The 21810-nt window shown below is 42.7% G+C and overlaps 1 protein-coding gene across 2 annotated transcripts in view; it reads left to right on the top strand.

The window, feature by feature from the left end:
• Window positions 1-19208, top strand: part of LOC101733308 (formin-H-like) — a 76046-nt gene extending 56838 nt beyond the window's left edge. For both annotated transcript variants that reach the window (XM_031894753.1, XM_004918731.3), the window contains 3 exons: window positions 3484-3587; window positions 14656-14739; window positions 18493-19208. In XM_031894753.1, coding sequence (XP_031750613.1) covers window positions 3484-3587; window positions 14656-14739; window positions 18493-18630 — 326 coding nt within the window. In that variant the 3' untranslated portion in view covers window positions 18631-19208. The remainder of the gene's footprint in view (window positions 1-3483; window positions 3588-14655; window positions 14740-18492) is intronic.
• Window positions 19209-21810: the final 2602 nt, after the last annotated feature.

The raw sequence follows: 21810 nt of genomic DNA on the forward strand, positions 1-21810 counted from the left end.
CCTCCTCCACTCCCTACACTGGCCCACTTCCTGGACTCACCCCTTCCAGCCTACGAACAGCCCCCCAAACCCCTCCAGATGGCTCCCCCACCATCAAGATGTTTTTGCACCTACATGGACACCTCCCCCTTTCATTATTGTGACGGGCGCCACTGTGTCTGTGATGGGTTCCATGGGGTGCAGGCCAGGTGAAATTGCACCCCCAGCACTCCTAGTAGTTATAGCATTGGTCTATGTTGAAACCCCAGCAAGGAATATGAACATTTAGGGGTATATGTATCATGCTGTGTAAAAAGTGGAGTGAAGCATTACCGGTGATGTTGCCCAGGGCAACCAATCAGCAATTAGATTTCAACAGTTCAAAACCAAAGAAAAGCATCTGATTGGCTGATATGAGCAACATCACCGGTAATGTTTTACTCCATTTTTTACACAGCATGATAAATATACCCCTTAGTCTCATTTCTAAGTGGGATTGAAAAACTAGGGTTTATAAATGACAACAGTGTCCCATAAATTAATATGACTAGCAATGCTGTACTTTAAGTACTATACTTACTGTACAAGCCCGGAGGTTCAGCAGCCCTATAGCAGTAATTATCTAGGCTTTCACCAGCAGCTCCCCATCTTGGAACTTGTTAGGCCATCAATTGTGTGTCAGTGGCACTGCACATGCTCAGTGTGGGCTGCTAGTGAGAAGCCAAGCTTAGGGGGTGTGGGAAATCATCAAATAGAAAATGATATTCATCTGTCATAGAAGCTGATGCTAAAGGGTTATTGATTTTGATGCAGACTACACTGATTTTTATGCTGAAATGTAATGTATTGTGATGAATTACTTATTAGCTTTGGAACAAGAAGTTTATATTGTATATATACAATGTATTGTGAGTCGGTCCCTAAGTTTAGGTAAGTGACAGCAGCCCAGAGAATTTGCTGGGTGGATAATTTAATGTAAAAAGTAAAGAATAGTCAAGTGAAACAATTCCTTTGCTTGCCCTTGCTGATAATGGAGTTAAAGGCTATAGCAATCACGAAGGGAAGTGAAAAATGCATATCTAGAGGACGGAGCCATTTAAGACCTCCCCTGAGGTTTGTCATTATATTGTGTATATCCAGAGAGACGGAGCAGAAGGAAGAGATCTTGTCGCATGTGGGACGTATAACTGCATTATTTATCTATGGGATACAGATGACCTGATTACTGAGGGGTATTTATAGCTGTCCTGCACCAGACATCTCTCCCTGTATCCATATCTCTCCTGCCACATTTACTAGAAAGCGTTACCAACGCATGGCAGAGCACGGCAACGGAAGGGAGAGAAAAACGCCTCTCAACTGGCTCCTTTTTATCTTGCATTTAAGATGAATTTTAAAAGGAATTCTGTTGTGCTTGTAGCCAAACCCTCTGTTTAATATTATACAGGTATAGGACCCATTATCTAGATTGCTTGGGACCAAGGGTATTCCGGATAAGGGGTCTTTCCGTAATTTGGATCTCCATACCTTAAGTCTACTAAAAATCAATAAAATATTAATTAAACCCAATAGGATTGTTTTGCATCCAATAAGGGGTAATTATATCTTAGTTGGGATCAAGTACAGGTACTGTTTTATTATTATAGAGAAAAGGGAATCATTTAACCATTAAATAAACCCAATAGGGCTGTTCTGCCCCCAATAAGGGGTAATTATATCTTAGTTGGGATCAAGTACAGGTACTGTTTTATTATTACAGAGAAAAGGGAATCATTTAACCATTAAATAAACACAATAGGGCTGTTCTGCCCCCAATAAGGGGTAATTATATCTTAGTTGGGATCAAGTACAGGTACTGTTTTATTATTACAGAGAAAAAGGAAATCATTTTTAAAATTCTGAATTATTTGATTAAAATGGAGTCTATGGTAGACGGGAACTTTCTGGATAATGGGTTTCCGGATCCCATACCTGTATAAAGAAGAGCAGTCGTTTTGGCAAAACATTGTTATAGCTGACTTCTGAGACAATTATTGTCTCTATTTTGCTGGCATGGGGGAGTGTACTTCCTGGTACAGGTATGGGATCCATTATCCGGAAACCCGTTATCCAGAAAGTTCTGAATTACAGAGAGACTGTCTCCCACAGACTCTATTATAAGAACATAATTCTAATTTTTAAAAATAATTCCCTATTCTCTGTAATAATAAAACAGTACCTGTACTTGATCCCAACTAAGATATAATTACCCCTTATTGGGGGCAGAACAGCCCTATTGGGTTTATTTAATGGTTAAATGATTCCCTTTTCTCTGTAATAATAAAACAGTACCTGTACTTGATCCCAACTAAGATATAATTATTCCTTATTGGGGGCAGAACAGCCCTATTGGGTTTATTTAATGGTTAAATGATTCCCTTTTCTCTGTAATAATAAAACAGTACCTGTACTTGATCCCAACTAAGATATAATTACCCCTTATTGGGGGCAGAACAGCCCTATTGGGTTTATTTCATGGTTAAATGATTCCCTTTTCTCTGTAATAATAAAACAGTACCTGTACTTGATCCCAACTAAGATATAATTACCCCTTATTGGGGGCAGAACAGCCCTATTGGGTTTATTTCATGGTTAAATGATTCCCTTTTCTCTGTAATAATAAAACAGTACCTGTACTTGATCCCAACTAAGATATAATTACCCCTTATTGGGGGCAGAACAGCCCTATTGGGTTTAAATGATGTTTAAATGATTTTTTTGGTAGACTTAAATTATGGAGATCCAAATTACAGAAAGATCCCTTATCTGGAAAGCCCTGGGTCCCGAGCATTCTGGATAATAAGTCCCATACCTGTACCTATATGTTAGGCTCTATAACCATAGAGTTCTCCATTTGATAAACACGCTTCTAAATATCCCATAGGAATAGATACAGTGTGGGTGAATTTTTCTGTAGTGAGCTCTAATCTTACATTCTGACAAATCTGCCCCTTAGTTTCCATTATATAGAGTTTTGCCAGACATTCATTAGCACAACGAGTGTCCCTTTAACGAACAGGCAGGTCGATAGCGTGACTCCGCGCAGACGTATGAGCCATTCCTCCCGCACAGCAATGCAGACAGGAACAAATTCTAGCAGCCCGAGATCCTGCTGGGAAATAACAATGAAATTTCTCCCTGCGATCGGACAGACTCGGCCTCTGTTTTTTTTTTTTTTCCCCAGCATTTTACCAAGACAGAAAATAATATGCTTTCTCCCCTGGATAAAAAATGCCTTTATCGATCGCCCTGTGTTTACCTAAGAATCAATAAAAACAACAAATCTCCTTCCTGCTGGGAGGATGAGTTGTTGCACTTCATAGGGATCAGCACTGATATGGTTAATGTGGCCTCTGAATGCATTACCTTTAACCCCCGTCATAATGAAAAGGTAGGACAGCAACCATATTTGGCTGTTTTTAAACATTTGTTTCATATGATGTCTTTTCCCGTTCCTCCCGTTAGTGACAGCCAAGGAACTGGAAAAGATTAATCAGTACCGGAAAACATTTAAGAGCAAACTTCAGAAAGGAGCAGCCAATGAAACGCAGTTTCTCAAAGACCTTACGGTAGGTGGTGTGGGTATAAGGCATGGTGACGGGCCTCTTCAGAGGCAGAAAGGAACTAGAACTAAACCATATAGTTGAATATAGCAAACTAATTAATTATAAGAATTAATTAATGACAGCAAGGCTTTAAAAAAGATATATATTTTTGCCCCTCTGGTGGCCATTCATGGAAAGATTCGCTCGTTTGGCAAGTTTGCCAAGTGAGCAGATCGTCTCCCTATATGCCCAAAGGTGGGCGATATCAAGCTAATTTGATTGGTTGGCCCTAGCGCCAAATGATCAAGTTACAATGGCAGGCATAGGCACCGTGTTATTGGGGACCACATCGACGACCCAATGTGGCCCCCGAGCCAACATAAAATCAAACCTGCTCGATCACGATCTGCCCAATTTTAGGCCAGATATCAGTTGGGCAGGCCCGTGATTAGTGCCCATATAGGGGTAGATAAGCCAACGAATCGGTCTAAAGCAGTGGGCCCCAACCTTTTTTGCACCACAGACCTTTTTCAAGCAAGGCAATTTTTCCAAGGGCTGGGGTTGTGGTTGGGCGCAGCCAATGCATAGTATATAATTGAATTATTACATATATGATGTAAATGTAATTATTATTGCACTTTATTTTATTATTATTATTGTATTATAAAATATAATACAGCTCATCATAATGCAAACTCAGTGGGGGACCTGAGCTTGTTTCCCTGCAACTAGATGCACCAGGCACCCTTGCTTTTCTTACTCCCACCTAAGGGTTGACATCCTCTGATGCTTAGTATGGAACTTTAAGTACTTTGGCCCTTGTCGCAATCAGTAGAAAGCTTCCAGGGCTTCACATTGCTGATGTCATGGCTGTGTAACACATTGTGGAATTGAGATATCAGGTATTTAGGACCAGAGGTGGCCCAGTTCAGCACAGCCCACGGCCCGGCACTGGTCCCCAGCCCGGTGGTTGGGGACCCCTGGTCTAAAGGACCAGAATCAGCATCTGAAATCTGCCTGTGTATGGCCACCTTTAGGGGTGAAGACACACAGAGCTACTAGTAGCAGCTACTTGTCATGGCTACTAAAATAGACAATGCTGATAATTGTCTCTACGTGTGTTTTAGCAGAGGCAATTCTCAGTATTGTCTATGGCAGGGTATTTTCTGGCATTTAGTAGCTGAGAAAAAGTAGCTGCTACTAGTAGCTCCATGTGTCTTCACACTGGGATTCCTCAAGATCTTTCTGTTACTATACAAGACAAAATGTACTTATCTTTTTTTTCTGAATCAATGTCTCTTAATCAGATGGAACCCAAATTGAGGAGCCAAATTATTACTGATTGGTAAATTATACTGGCAATTATATTTCACTGGAATGATTTATTCTAGCGCTTAAAGTAAATGTCCGAATCCTTTCCCTTGCATGTGCTTTGCATAAAAATTAATGAAGGATTGAAGTGTTAATGCTGAGTGCAGCTGCTGGGTTGCACCGAGCACTAACGAATGAGTTTGACTAGTCAAAAATGTAACTGCATTAAAAGGGGATCATTGGGGCCCACTGTTTTTGATTGCTGACCATCAGACTATTGCAAACCAACGCTGTTTTTATGTCCCAGGATTTTATGTGTTCCATAAAGGCAAACTGTGTTTTTTTTCTTTTGTAAATTTCATGTTTTACTGAAAAACATAAAATTAGGATTCTACTGTATAAATAACTGCACATTTATGAAGCTGTGGCATTTAAAATCCCCATAATGCATTGAGTGTGGGAGGGCACCTACATACCCCACCCAGCCCCCTTTAATACAGTATGCGGAACATTTGGTATACAGAGCACTGAGTCCTTGGGAAATTCTTTGATCATGTGCAAAGAAATAAATTGCATTTTGCACCCATTTTTGCACTAAATAACCCCTATATTCTGAAATCATCACATTATAACTATCCCTCTCGTTGCCATGCTGGACTTGCAGTTTGTCTTGACTCTCTTCCCTCTAATCGGCCCCATTAACCAGTCAGCGTGGTGTAAATGTGAGTTGCAAACACCGTCTCTCTCTCTGCTGGGCTCCATTAAAACTTTTCTCCGTCCTATAAAACACAAGAAGCTCAGACTAAACTTCTTTCCCTAAATCAATGCACCTTATCTGCAAACTCCACAAAGCAACTCATCGAACCCTCTCACAATTTCACTCTCAGTCTGGAATCCTGAAGTCACAAATCCCTTAATCAAGCCGCCTGTGCTGACTGCTAGGTTATTACCTTTAAATATTCCATTAAAGTGTTCTTCCGCAGCACCAATAATTACTGTTCAACTCGTGTCTAATCACCTTTTTCTCAGTTCAGCTTTTACTCCGTAAAATGGGACATTTATTAACAGGGGAGCAATCAGCGGATAACTGGTTTCCCATAATGCAATGCATAAGACCTGTATAAGCACAAATGATACCAATAATATGGATTCTGCCATGCATGTAGGTGGCAGCCCTTTCCTGTATGTATAGCCATGGTACTGGGGCTCCTGGGTTAGTTGTGGGAGCACGCCCAAGCTAAGCGAAATATACAAAAATAAAGTGCAACTGATCTGGCCAAATTAGCTACAAGCATACAAACGAGGGGGGATTGATCAATGCACATTCCCTGGTCCCCTTTTAAGTAATTTAGTATCTGTGCATGGGCATATATTTTCAAAAACTTCCACATACTCCTAGTTGGAGCTCAAGCTGTCTATTCTCACTATCCTAATCATTCCTTACACTACTATAGTGTGCTATTACATAAACCAGACTCTCACTAACTTACATTCCCTACCTTCTCCTCTCCTGGTTTGTTCTACTGGTCATGTGACTTCCTTACACCCTGCACACCCAATTTCTCAGACACTCCTCCTTTTTGTATCCTTTCTAACCTTCACCCTTTGGGGCTTTCCAAAAACTGTATTAAACTATTTCTACTTACTAGCCCCCTCTAGAGGCCCTTGTACTGCAACTACAACTAATAACTTTTTTCCTAACTCTTGGGCTTTATTTAGTACCCAAAACTAGAAATGACCCCAGAATTAAATTAACAACCTTTCCACCCTTTTACACCTCCAGCCACCCTTTGGCACCTCCCTGCATAGTTGCATTGCTTTGAAAAATTGTCTCCTGACCAGTACAACTCATACTTGTTGGGTGGGGTTGACACCTTGATGACACTACTGACAGTAGATATTAGACTAATTAGTTTTCATTGTGAGTCTCTCTAGTTAATTCAATTTTCAGTCTGTCAATTCTCAGCTCAGCTCAGCAATTGATAGCAACTTCTGTCATAGCACATTCATAGGAGATATGAGTTAACAAAGTCAACAAAAGCCGCTGACTCCACTAGACCACATCAGCAACTCACTGGCCTGTGTACGGGACTCATTGATTGGCCTGCCCCGCTGATGTCTGGCTGAAAAATGGACAGATATGTTTGATAGGATAGGTTTGAAAATCCCCTTGGATAAGGACTGCATCGCCACATTAATAAGAACCTTATCCAACAGGTCCCCGTAGGCTGCACTGTGTGATCACGATGGGCAGAATTGGGCTGATGCAATCACTGGCCCTAGGGCAAACCTCACCATACAAGCAGATCTGGCTGTGTATGGCCACTTTAGACAGGCCAACTTACCATCTAGGAAAAGTGTGTCCCAAGTGACACCTGCCCAAGTGTAGGGATCACAGGTTGGATAGGGGCTCAGGCTATTTTCTTCCCTGAGGGGTAGGGATGTAGCGAACTGTTCGCCGGCGAACTAATTCGCGCGAATATCGGGTGTTCGCAAGTCCGCAAATTCGCGAACTTTTGGCGATGTTCGCCATTTGGGTTCGCCTTAGCTGGCGCCAAATTTTGACCTCTCACCCCAGACCAGCAGATACATGTCAGGCAATCAGGCAGCTCTCCCTCCTGGGCCCCCCCCCCCCCCCTGGACCACTCCCTTCCATATATAAACCGAAGCCCAGCAGCCATTTTACATTCTGCCTGTGTGTGCTTGAAGAGATAGTGTAGGGAGAGAAGCTGTGATTGATTTCAGGGAGAGTTTAAGTAGGATTTCTGGCTAGTAATCTACTACTGCTCTGTATTTGTGTGGGGATAGGAGCTGTGCATTCATTTCAGGGAGAGTTTAAGTAGGATTTCTGGCTAGTAATCTACTTTCTACTGCTCTGTATTTGTGTGGGGATAGGAGCTGTGCATTCATTTCAGGGAGAGTTTAAGTAGGATTTCTGGCAAGTAATCTACTTTCTACTGCTCTGTATTTTTTGTCTAAATAACAATTTGTCTAAATAACAATAATAATTCCGTGTCCAGAAACATCACTTGAGTGACGGTTTTCCACCAGCAATAATATATTCCGTATCCACTACTGTATACGTTGCCCTTGCAGGCCTTGTTGCCCGGTGTCTGCAACCAAGTGCCACCTAGCTGTGTGATCTTTTTCACAATTTGTCTAAATAACAATAATAATTCCGTGTCCAGAAACAACACTTGAGTGACGGTTTTCCACCAGCAACAAAATATTCCGTATCCACTATTGTATACGTTGCCCTTGCAGGCCTTGTTGCCCGGTGTCTGCAACCAAGTGCCACCTAGCTGTGTGATCTTTTTCACAATTTGTCTAAATAACAATAATAATTCCGTGTCCAGAAACATCACTTGAGTGACGGTTTTCCACCAGCAACAAAATATTCCGTATCCACTATTGTATACGTTGCCCTTGCAGGCCTTGTTGCCCGGTGTCTGCAACCAAGTGCCACCTAGCTGTGTGATCTTTTTCACAATTTGTCTAAATAACAATAATAATTCCGTGTCCAGAAACATCACTTGAGTGACGGTTTTCCACCAGCAATAATATATTCCGTATCCACTACTGTATACGTTGCCCTTGCAGGCCTTGTTGCCCGGTGTCTGCAACCAAGTGCCACCTAGCTGTGTGATCTTTTTCACAATTTGTCTAAATAACAATAATAATTCCGTGTCCAGAAACATCACTTGAGTGACGGTTTTCCACCAGCAACAAAATATTCCGTATCCACTATTGTATACGTTGCCCTTGCAGGCCTTGTTGCCCGGTGTCTGCAACCAAGTGCCACCTAGCTGTGTGAGCTTTTTCACAATTTGTCTAAATAACAATAATAATTCCGTGTCCAGAAACATCACTTGAGTGACGGTTTTCCACCAGCAATAAAATATTCCGTATCCACTACTGTATACGTTGCCCTTGCAGGCCTTGTTGCCCGGTGTCTGCAACCAAGTGCCACCTAGCTGTGTGAGCTTTTTCACAATTTGTCTAAATAACAATAATAATTCCGTGTCCAGAAACATCACTTGAGTGACGGTTTTCCACCAGCAATAAAATATTCCGTATCCACTACTGTATACGTTGCCCTTGCAGGCCTTGTTGCCCGGTGTCTGCAACCAAGTGCCACCTAGCTGTGTGATCTTTTTCACAATTTGTCTAAATAACAATAATAATTCCGTGTCCAGAAACATCACTTGAGTGACGGTTTTCCACCAGCAATAAAATATTCCGTATCCACTACTGTATACGTTGCCCTTGCAGGCCTTGTTGCCCGGTGTCTGCAACCAAGTGCCACCTAGCTGTGTGATCTTTTTCACAATTTGTCTAAATAACAATAATAATTCCGTGTCCAGAAACATCACTTGAGTGACGGTTTTCCACCAGCAATAAAATATTCCGTATCCACTACTGTATACGTTGCCCTTGCAGGCCTTGTTGCCCGGTGTCTGCAACCAAGTGCCAACCTAGCTGTGTGATCTTTTTCACAATTTGTCTAAATAACAATAATAATTCCGTGTCCAGAAACATCACTTGAGTGACGGTTTTCCACCAGCAATAAAATATTCCGTATCCACTACTGTATACGTTGCCCTTGCAGGCCTTGTTGCCCGGTGTCTGCAACCAAGTGCCACCTAGCTGTGTGATCTTTTTCACAATTTGTCTAAATAACAATAATAATTCCGTGTCCAGAAACATCACCCAAGTTGTTGTTGTTTTGTAAAAATAAAAAAAATGCCAGGCAAAGGCAGGCCGCCACGCAGAGGCACTAGGGGCCGTGCTGCTATGATATCCTGTGGCCCTAGGAAATTGCCCAGTTTTCCGAAGGCACTTACCCTGAACTCCCAAAATGCTGAAGAGGTAGTTGACTGGCTTACACAGCACACCCCATCCTCTACTGTTTCTAACTTTGCCACAACATCCTCATCCTCCTTTGCTATGGGCACCCCACGTACCACTTCCTCCACCACCGCCGCCCCTTCTTCACTGGAATCAGAGGAGTTATTTACTCATGAGTTTGTTGAACTGAGTGATGCACAACCATTATTGCCAGAAGAAGATGAAGGAGATGCGGACGTTACACCAGATATCATAATTCAGGCAGGCAACACAACAGAGATGGACATAAGGTGTGATGAGGTCCCCGCTGCTGCTGTCTTCTGTGAGCTGTCAGAAGAAATTGATGCATCTGAGGAGAATGATGATGAGGAGAGTGATATTTTGTGGGTGCCCACAAGAAGAGAGCAAGAGGAGGATAGTTCAGATGGAGAGACGGAGAGTCAGAGAGGCAGGAGGAGATTAAGACTTAGAAGAAGCAGGGACAGCTCCCAGGGAACAGTAGGGCAACAACATGAATCGGCACCTGTGGTCAGCCAGCCAACGCACCCGCCAACTTCTACTGTTACTGCTAGAAAGCCCACATCAAAAGGCTCAGCAGTGTGGCATTTTTTTAATGTGTGTGCCTCTGACAAAAGCGCTGTAATTTGCAATGAGTGGCAGTCAGAAACTGAGTCTTGGGAAGCCCAACACCCACTTAGGTACAACTGCTATGCGAAGGCACATGAACGCCAAACACAAAGCACTATGGGAGCAACACCTCAAAGGCAGCAGCCAAACGCTAAGCCACCCTCCTTCTGCTCCAGCATCTTACTGCTCTACCTCTGCTGTCCTTGACCCGTCTCAACCACCCTCCACTCCGCCTTCCAGTTCCTGCTCATCTGCCCCCAGCCAAGTTTCTGTGAGGGCCATGTTTGAGCGTAAGAAACCAATGCCTCCGAGTCATCCCCTTGCCCGGCGTCTGACAGCTGGATTGTCTGCACTCTTAGCCCGCCAGCTTTTACCATACCAGCTGGTGGACTCTGAGGCTTTCCACCAATTTGTAGCAATTGGGACTCCGCAGTGGAAGGTACCCAGCCGCAATTTTTTTCACAGAAGGGAATACCACACCTGTACCAGCATGTGCAGAGCCAAATCACCGCATCTCTGTCATTTAGTGTTGGGGCAAAGGTCCATATGACTACTGACACATGGTCCTCCAAGCATGGTCAGGGCAGGTATGTCACCTACACTGCCCACTGGGTGAACCTGGTGATGGCTGGGAAGCAGGGAATGCATGGTTCAACAACAGTGGAGTTGGTGTCACCGCCACGGGTTGCATGCGGGTCTGCCACCACCTCTACTCCTCCTTTGCTCTCTAACTCGTCTTCTAACTCGTCTTCTAAGTCGTCTTCTAAGTCGTCTTCTAAGTCGTCTTCTAACTTGACTTCTTCCTCGGCTTCTTCCTCCTCTGCTGCTGTGTCCTCCTCCACACCTGTGCACCCCCAGCTCCACATAGGCTATTCGACGTGCCAGGTACGCCGTTGTCATGCTGTCTTGGGCATGACGTGCCTGGAAAGTAGAAACCATACCGGATCTGTACTCCTGTCATCTCTGCACTCACAGGCCGATCGGTGGCTGACCCCACACCAACTGAAAATTGGAAAAGTGGTGTGTGACAACGGAAGCAATCTGTTGGCAGCACTGAGACTGGGCAATTTAACACATGTGCCCTGCATGGCACATGTTTTAAATTTGATAGTCCAACGGTTTGTCTCGAAGTACCCAGGATTGCAGGACATTCTCAGGCAGTCCAGGAAGGTGTCTGGCCATTTCAGACGTTCCTACACAGCCATGGCACGCCTTGCTGACATTCAGCGGCGGCACAACTTGCCAGTCAGGCGTTTAATTTGCGACAGCCAGACTCGCTGGAATTCAACGCTCCTCATGTTTGAACGTCTGCTGCAACAACAAAGAGCCATCAATGAATACCTATTTGAACTGGGTGGTAGGACTGGATCTGCAGAGCTGGGGATTTTTTTCCCCCGTTACTGGGTGCTTATGCGCGACGCCTGCAGGCTGATGCGCCCTTTTGACGAGGTCACAAATATGGTTAGTCGCACTGAAGGCACCATCAGCGACCTAATACCCTTTGCTTTTTTCTTGAGCGTGCCGTGCGACGAGTGACAGATGACGCTGTAGACCAGCGTGACCAAGAGCCTGATTTCTGGGCGGAATCACCAGAACGTTCCCAGGCACCTGCTGCAACGCAGGGAGAGGTGTCAGAAGCGGAGTCAGAGGAGGAAGGTAGCTTTGTGGAGGCAGAAGACCAACAGGAGCAGGCTTCCCAGGGGGCTTGTGGTCACCTTTTGTGGAGCCCTGGTCTTGTACGTGGCTGGGGGGAGGAGACGGTGGTGGATGAGGACGTAGTCCTTGATAACGAGGAAGGGGAGATGGATACCTCTGCATCCAACCTTGTGAGAATGGGGTCTTTCATGCTGTCATGCCTGTTGAAGGACCCCCGTATCAAGAGGCTTAAGGAGAAGGACCTGTACTGGGTGGCAACGCTACTAGACCCCTCGTTACAAGCATAAAGTGGCAGAAATGTTACCAACGTACCACAAGTCCGAAAGGATGCTGCATTTCCAAACCAGCCTGCAAAACATGTTGTACAATTCTTTTAAGGGTGATGTCACTCCACATTCCAGGGGCAGAGGTGCCGGTAATCCTCCCACGAGCACACCTGCAAGGACAATGCACTTTGGCCACTCTGTAACGTCAGACATGCAAAGTTTTTTCAGTCCAAGGCAGCGCCAGGACCCTTCTGGATCCACCCTCAGAGAACGCCTCGACCGGCAGGTAGCGGACTACCTGGCATTAACTGCAGATATTGACACTCTGAGGAGCGATGAACCCCTGGACTACTGGGTGCGCAGGCTTGATCTGTGGCCAGAGCTGTCACAATTTGCCATAAATCTGTTGTCTTGCCCTGCCTCAAGTGTCCTCTCAGAAAGGACCTTTAGTGCAGCAGGAGGGATTGTAACTGAGAAGAGAACTCGCCTAGGTCACAAAAGTGTTGATTACCTGACCTTTATTAAAATGAATGAGGCATGGATCTCGGAGGGTTACTGCACGCCGGAAGACTTGTTCTGACTGCCCATGCAGCTGTCCTTCTCTGCACGCCGCTTGACACCACACACAGCTGTCCTTTAGCGTCCTCCTCCACCACCGTACAAACTAGGGTGCAAATCCTACTGGCTTAATTGTAAGCCAAACTTTTTGGACAGGTAAATCCTGAATTTTTCTCTCTTCTACTCTTCTGTGCTTGTCACCCTATCTGAGTTCTTTGAAAGGGTTTGGCTGGGGCATGGTTATGATACCATCTAGCTTTGATGTTTTTAATGTCTTCTGTGCTTGTCACCCTATATGAGTTCTTTGAAAGGGTTTGGCTGGGGCATGGTTATGATACCATCTAGCTTTGATGTTTTTAATGTCTTCTGTGCTTGTCACCCTATCTGAGTTCTTTGAAAGGGTTTGGCTGGGGCATGGTTATGATACCATCTAGCTTTGATGTTTTTAATGTCTTCTGTGCTTGTTGTCACCCTATCTGAGTTCTTTGAAAGGGTTTGGCTGGGGCATGGTTATTATACCATCTAGCTTTGATGTTTTTAATGTCTTCTGTGCTTGTTGTCACCCTATCTTAGTTCTTTGAAAGGGTTTGCCTGGGGCATGGTTATGATACCATCTATCTGAGATATTTTTTCTGTCCTCTGTGCTTCAGTGGCTGCAACAAAAAAACCATAATTTTTTAGGAATGTACACATTCCTGATTTTTCAGGGTTCTGCAACTGCGGCAAAATCGTATCTTTTATGGTCACCACAGGTGATCGAAAAGGTAGGACAAACCTGGGCCCACACTGCAGAATCAGTGTTTTTTGGTTCACGTTACTCTACATTGAATTACCTCTGCCTGACCATGCACGTGCGCACAAGCACGGTGACTGCTAAACACACCACTACAGAAATATTCCCACCGACGGGACGAACGTCCTGGAGGTGACAAGCAACTAGTAAAAACTAATATTCGCACACTTGACAGTATCATTAAAGCTTTTTGCGTTTTTTTTCGTTGCAGTAAATGCGGCGTTTTGTCTTTGCGTGTGAACCGGCCGTAACCTTTACACGACTTGATTGGAATGTAGATGCCGGACTTTTTAAAGCAGTTTATTACATAAGTTTAGGAATGTAGTGTGATTTCTGCCCTTTACAGCACAAAACGCAACGCTGTGTCAACAACGTATTTTTCAGAGAAATTTTTGCCATTGATGCCCCTCCTGCATGCCACTGTCCAGGTCATGGCACCCTTTAAACAACTTTAAAATCAGTTTTCTGGCCAGAGATGGCTTTTCTAGGTCTTAAAGTTCGCCTTCCCATTGAAGTCTATGGGGTTCGCAAAGTTCGCGAACGTTCGCACTTTCTGACGAAAGTTCGCGAACGGGTTCGCGAACATTTTTTTTCAGGTTCGCTACATCCCTACTGAGGGGCTTCCACTCAACATTTCACCAAGGTGTCCCTCTAGTGGTGAGAACAACCCTTCACACCCTTACTGTCTCAAAGCTAATGGTGCTGGTTCCTCTGTACTAACTTGCTTAACCTTTGCTTTGCCGTTAACTCTTATATTACCTGGCCATTTGCTGTTATCATGTTGCAGTGTAACAGTAAAGGGAAATCATTTAACCCCTCTTCGACCCATTTATACTTGCTTCATGCTTATCAGGAACCTGATCCACAGCAATAATACAACAAATACGCATAAATCTTCTATTAACCATTACTTTTAAGCAGAGCTAATACTCAGATACAGATAACTTTGGCATTGTATCAATGTTTGTCTGTCAGTCAAGAGATTGCCTATTGCTCAGGGCTAATCATTTCATTGGTTTTATTGTTTCCCCAGAATATCCTTAAAGTGTATCAGGCACAACAAGAAGAACTGTCTAAAAAATCCTGTGAACTGAAGAAACTTTACTCTGAAGTCCTGGTAATACAGCACTTAGCAATTTTCTTTTGTAGCCATTTTTCAGTTATTGTTTATAGGAATCGTTGTGGGAGACACACAGACAGACACACAGACAGACACACAGATAGCAGCACTTATACAAATTAACAATTTGATTAATTATGTTACTACTCCTTTAAATGCGAAGCTGCAGGGAAGATGGGCAATTGTATCAGTTCTTCCCATTGATTCTAATTACACATGACTTGCCCTTGGCTCACCTGAAATGGGCCGACTGTCCGAACAGATCTGGATATTCCGGCAGCAATCTGTCCGCTCCTGTCTAATTGGAATCCATCAGCGCTGAACTCTGCCCACTCCAGTCAGTATAACGAACCTCACCGGGGCCACATACCCTGCATCAGCATCTGACGTCTAAAGGAGAAATATTTGGGGGATTTTTGCTTAAATGGAGTCTCAGGGGAAGAGCTTCATGCTATTCAAAGCTAAAATGAATATTGGTAAGGTTTCCAAAAAGTACATTCTGAAGCATAATGGTCACTTTATTAGGGAGCTCTCAGCACAAGGGAGAGGGGTGATCAATAGGCACCTACAGGCAGAGAAACCTCCCGCAACTCTCGTAGGAACTTCTAGCAGGTTTTTATGCCATAATTTTAATTAAAAGAGAAAATTTATATCGATGTAATCATTTGCCAGATAAATTACACATGCTCTTATATTTTATTGTGCATACCTGTAGTAATCTTTGGCTTCAATGGGAAGTTTACCTATAGATTAACTTTAAAGGAACAGTAACACCAAAAAATGAAAGTGTATAAAAGTAACTAAAATATAATGTGCTGCTGTCCTGCACTGGTAAAAGTTGTGTGTTTACTTCAGAAAGTCTACTATAATTTATATAAATAAGCTGCTATGTAGCCATGGAGGCAGCCATTCAAAGGAGAAAAGGCACAGGCACATAGCAGGTAACAGATAAAACACTATTGTATTCTACAGAACTTATCTGTTATCTGCTATGTAACCTGTGCCTTTTCTCCTTTTTTCCAGCTTGAATGGCTGCCCCCATGGCTACACAGCAGCTTATTATATAAATTATAGTAGTGTTACTATAGCAAACACACCAGTTTTGCCAGTGCATGGCAACAGTGCATTATATTTTTATTACTCTCTTTTATTTTTTGGTGTTACTGTTCCTTTAAGGGTGAAGACACACTGAGCTACTAGTAGCAGCAACTTTTTCATAGCTACTAATCTCCAGAAAATACCCTGCCATAGACAAGAGTGATCATTTTTTCGGCAGACATGGATTCGCTGCAAATTTTTGCATTTTGCCATTGGCGAATGGTTTGGCTAAACTTCTGTGAAAATTTGCAGCGGAAAAATTAGTTGCGTGGAATTTTTTTGTCGAGCGTGAAATCAGGTGCGGTTGCATTAAAAAAGCGGAGGTGACAAAAAAATAGACGCTGGTGACAAAAAAAAAAAATATGCGGTTGACAAAAAAGACGCGGGCGTCAAAAAAATCACGCGACAAATGCATTTCACAAACTTTTCGCTGTTTCGCAAATTTTCTTGCCATTTCACGAATTTTATGGCGAAGCAAAAGGGGACAGATTCGCTTATCACTAATAGACAATACTGAGAATTGCCTCTGCTAAAACACACGTTATCAGTAAATGAACAGCATTGTCTATATTAGTAGCCATGACAAGTAGCTGCTACTAGTAGCTCCGTGTGTCTTCACCATAACAAACCTATTTCAAGCAACGTTCAACTGGCCCTCGTTTATTTTGCTTGGCTTAGAATAATTCATGCTTGTTTTTTGCAACTGAATACACCATTTTGTTGTTAGGGTCACAGACCCCAGCAACCTAAATATACAGTATATATGTATATGGTCATTATTATGGGCAGTGCGTGCAATTTTGGATGCAGTTCGCTGTGTTTTTTACCCATAATAAAGTTCCCCCCCCCGAAAAAAAATTCCTGCACACAAAAAGTGCATCAAAATGTGCGTACAGTTGCTTTAGCTGTTAAATTGGATGCAGTTGCACTGAAAATTGAGTTGGGATAGCATCATTTATGGTGCTTGGTGATAAAATGGGTACATGGAATTACCACCAGGTAGAAAGTGGCGGTAACACCAGGGTTCCCCTGCACCAATCTGTCCACTCCTGTCTAATTGGAATCCATCAGCGGCCCCAAGGAGCCAATTACATTCTCTCTCATTATGTAAGAAGTGTCCACTCCTTCAGTGCCAGGGTTCATTTAACCCACGAGGCAGTTAAAAAGTTTACATCCCTTTTACAATAATAAGGACTAGTCAATATAAGTGACCCCTGGGAAGAAGCCAACTGCCCCAGGTGAGCTTCATGTCAATGCAACCCCCACTATTGGGTCTCTATGAGTTTGCTAGATATTGAACCTTCTCTGCTCTTGTTAACTACACACATTTAATCTGTGATTGACTCATGTCCCTTGAGCCCTATTGAAAAACCACAGAAAAATGGTTTCATTTAGACTGACAATCCGGGGGGGTGAAATTGCCTATTGACGATAAAAGTGTTGAAAGTAACCTAAAGAAAATGAACTAGCAGTTGATATCACTAAAACAGTAACATTTTACAGACATCCCATTATGTTTATACCATTTCAGTGATTTCTATTACATTTCCAAGGCCAAGCTATTAAAAGACGTAGCTCCTGTACTTCACTTATTTATAGCCTAGGTTTATTTCATTATTTTAGTGTTACTTCGGGTTTTAAAATACACATTACTGATGCTGTAAAAGTTCTGGAAAATGTTTCCATGTGTGACCCCCATTTGGGAACCCCTTGACTTAGCTTTCTCTTCAGCAGCTCTCTGGTTTGGAATTCCAGCAGCTGTTTGGTTACTAGGGTCCAACTTACCCTAGCAACCAGCAAGCGGCATGAAAAAGTGACTGGAAGATGGAGAGGAGAGGTCCTAAATGGAAATACAAGAAATTAAAAATATCAGTTTATCTGTGGGCTCATATCAATAGTTTACATTGCTGGTGACAGTGACCCCCATTTCATGGATAATAATTCAAAAAGTGTGAAAAAATAAAGACTATTTGAAAAGTTGCTAAGAACAGGAAATTCTATAGCACAGGGCTATGGGCACTGGAGGCCTGCAGGCTGGATATGGTCCACCAAATTATTTTTATATCCCCCAGTCTCTTGAAGGTTCCATAGACTTCACTATATGACATCATTATTTAAATTTAATTTAGCCCTCAAAAATGCTGTATGAGAAATAATTTGCCCACTACATGTATGTTGGATAGGACTGCTATAGCATAGTACAGTATAACCTCTTTAATATTGATGCAAGAGGTTTGCTCAATAACAATTATCCCAATCAATGCCATTATTTTGTTATCTAACATAGGGAGCTGACCGTGCAATATTTGCTTGATGATATTTCATTGCAATCAGTCATCAAAAAGGGCAGATATAGCGCTATTTAGGCGTATGAAACGATATGAGAAGATATTTAATGCCTCCAATGTCATATTAATCCAGAACAGATGCACAAGGAAAGCAGGATTCTCATTGAAGGACCCTTTTGCATAAATTAAGCATTACAGAGCCATTAACACTGCAGCTACAGATCCCAGCGTGCTTTAACTCTTGATTGGACTGGGAATCCGGCCGTAGTTGCACAGAGGAATGCTGCTGTGTAAGGTTTCTGTCACTTTAATATACAAGATAACATTTGCCAGCCCATTTACTGCCTTTTATTATCTCTTTCAGCAAAAATTTGGAGAGGAAGATGATCAAGACTCCCAGGAGCTTTTTGGCTGGGTTTCAAGTTTCATTAAGGAGTTCAAAAATGCACATTCCGCAGTCAGGTCTGCGCAAATGATCCCAACCGCCGCTCCTTCTCACTAAGGACTCATGAAAACAAGACAGACGTTATTCCTGCCAAGCCATTTCCGGGAGGGCTGGGGTTACCTGGGGTAACGGTGAGGGGCCCCAGGGGCTATGTGCAGTTTATCATTAACACTTACCCATAATAAGAGAACTAACTACACTATGAACCTGTCTGGGGCAAACAAATTCATTCCTTCTTAAAGGGGACATGCAGCCAAAAACTGTCTTTTTTTGCACAACTTTCCCATTAATGATCATTAAAAATGTAAATGGTTTTAAAGGGGATGTGCAGCCAAAAACACATTCCCATTAAAAGGGTTGTTCATTTTTGAGTTTACTTGAGCTAAATTGAGTTAGTATGATGTAGAGAGTTCTATTCTGGGACAATTTGCAATTGGTCTTTGTTTTTTTTATTATTGCAGTTTGGAATTTCAGCAGTTATCTGGTTGCTAGGGTGAAAGTTATCTTAGCAACCAGGGAGTGGTTTGAGAAATTGATTGATATATGAATACTAGAGGGGACGAATAGAAAGATATGTAATAGAAAGTAACAATAACAATAAAACTGTAGCCTCACAGAGCAATAGTTGTATGGCTGTTGGGGTCAGTGACCCCCATTCGAAAGCTGGAAAGAGTCATAAGAAGAAGGCAAATAGTTAAAAATCTATAAAAGATAAAAAAGGAAGACCAATTGAAAAGTTGCTTAGAATTGGCCATTCTATAACATATTAAAAGTCGCCCCTTTATCGATCATTAAACAATGTAAATGGTTTCAAAGTTCCATGTAATTGCTACTGCAGCTTCTGTCTTTCACTTTCTGCTCCTTGGGTTCCGTCCCTTGAAACAATGTAGCAGAAGGTTCTCCTCCATGGTTGTTAGTCAGGAGGCTTCTGCTACATGAATATACCCCCATATGCAATAGAAGTCACTTAGTTTGCCCAGGAGCAGTAACCCATAGCAACCAATAAGATGCTTTTAAACCGGTAAATGCAACCTGCTGATTGGTCGCTATGGGTTACTGCTCCTGGGCAAACGTAATGCCTTTTATTTATTACATAACCCCGTAAACTTTACCATATCTATTGTGTATATCTCCTCTATAAGCAAACAGAAACAAGTGGCTTCTAAAACCTGCAGTCTTTTTCAGCTCCCTGAGCCCATAACAAACAATCTATAGTTTAATCTCCCCCGTGGGACAGCTGGGCATCTGTTTGCTTCTCCGGCTTTTGCTCACTGACAAGTAGATTCAGGTTCCCCTATTAATGTCTTTTAACGATAGGAAAACGACCAGTGGAATCATTAGTACAATGCAGCAGCCCATTTGTATTTAAAATAAGAACCTAGCCGGGAGTAAAGCGGTGCGTCCCAGCCAAACTGTTATACTTGCTGCCAAACGGGTATCGATCGGGGCAGGGGGAGATTACTCCCAATAAGTTCTTGATTTCCAATCAATATGCGTTAATGGCGGCAGGCATGAATAACTTATACTGTCTGTAATGATGATAATCATGATGATATAGGGAGAAGTCGGTCATAGACCTTATTAAAGAATAAATAACAAAGATGAACAGTTGCACCGAAGGTCAAACCTCCCTTTCTATTTGCATAAGATAATGCAGTTATTGTATAGTTTTACCCCTGCACCTTGTTTTCCCATCTTCTATGAAGGTGGTACTGACTCGGCAGTTTCAGCCTTGTATAAGTCTCCCTTGGCCTAAACCTTCCTTATCTTCTTTCATACCCTTCCTGTATAATATTGCCCTTATACTGTAAGCAGGGTCGGACTGGGTGCCGGGTCACCGTGAAAAATCCCAGTGGGCCCCGGCGGCCCAGACCCAAACCCGACGCGTTAAACTTACGAGTGCTCAGGGGAGGACGTCGGGTGGGGGCCCCTGTGGGGGGTTAGGGGGGCCCCAGCAGGTGGGGTGTTAGGGGACATGGCCGAGGGGGGCACCTCCCAGTCCAACCCTGCTTATAAGATGCAAATGTCTCCAATCAATGGGGAGGGCACAGTCCTCCTCAAATAAATATCCAAAACCTCATAGAATAGGCCTGTAGTTTAACCATTGCCGGCTGTAGATCACAGAATTATAGAATAGAGCTGACTGTCCCGTGCCTGAATGCAACGCACCTTGATTAATATAGGGGTAATTGAGTAACACAAGTGCATATATTTCAATAAAAATCGCCATGTTTTTACTCATAATTCCAATATAACTGCAGCCACTATGGCTTTTTAATTATTTCACTTTTTGTTCAGTTTGGAATTTCAGCAGCTTGGTTGCTAACATTCAGTTTACCTTAGCAACCAGGGAGTGGTTTTAATGAGAGACTGGTATATCAATAGGAGAGGACCTGAATAGAAAAATAAGCCGTGGCGGCCGGTAGCAAAAAGCGTTAACATGGACCCCTTTTTAGAAAACATTGTACATACTGTAGGTAACTTTTCCTCAATACTGGAATTATTTTATATGGATACTTACAGGGCTGTATATAAAGGGTTAAACTGATTTGTAGTTTTAGCTTGGGCACCACTATATATGTGTTATTAAATGTTTGCTAATGAAGGTGAAATTGCCCTTTAATAGTGATGAGCAAATTTTTTCGCCAGGCATGGATTCGCAGCGAATTTCTGCATTTAGCTTTTGGCGAATAGTTTTATGAGACGAAAAAGTCACGTGTCAAATATCTTACCGGTTCCAAATTTTATGGCGAAGCGAAATGGGACAGATTCGCTCATCACTACCCTTTAAGCTGCAAGTCTCAGTTCCCCCAAGAGACTTGTTTATCTTATTAGTTACAACTGTATCTAAGCGCAGGGGTTGAGCATTCTGGGCTCTCTGCCAAAAAGCTACTTATCTTATTAAGTTTGAGAAACTTTGTATCTTTTTTTTGTTTGTATGTGTCACATGGTATAATTAATTTTATGAAATAAAAAAACTTTTTACAGGTCCCATCTTTATGAGTGCAGGTGCAATTTTCAATGTGATTTACCATGCTTTGTACCCATAATTCAGTGTTTTTTCCCATCAGTGTAATTGTGGGCAGTACCATTGTGTCTAATGCATTAGGGCAAATTTAAGCTCACAACTGTCAGCGTGGGGATTGTATCATTTCTGACGCTCGCTGTTCAATTGATGTCTGCTTGATTTTTTAGGCGCAAGTCTGTAAGGGATTCATAAGAATAGATTGGGTGGGT

The sequence above is a fragment of the Xenopus tropicalis genome, chromosome 10 (genome assembly GCF_000004195.4).
Source record: "Xenopus tropicalis strain Nigerian chromosome 10, UCB_Xtro_10.0, whole genome shotgun sequence".
Lineage (NCBI taxonomy): Eukaryota > Metazoa > Chordata > Amphibia > Anura > Pipidae > Xenopus > Xenopus tropicalis.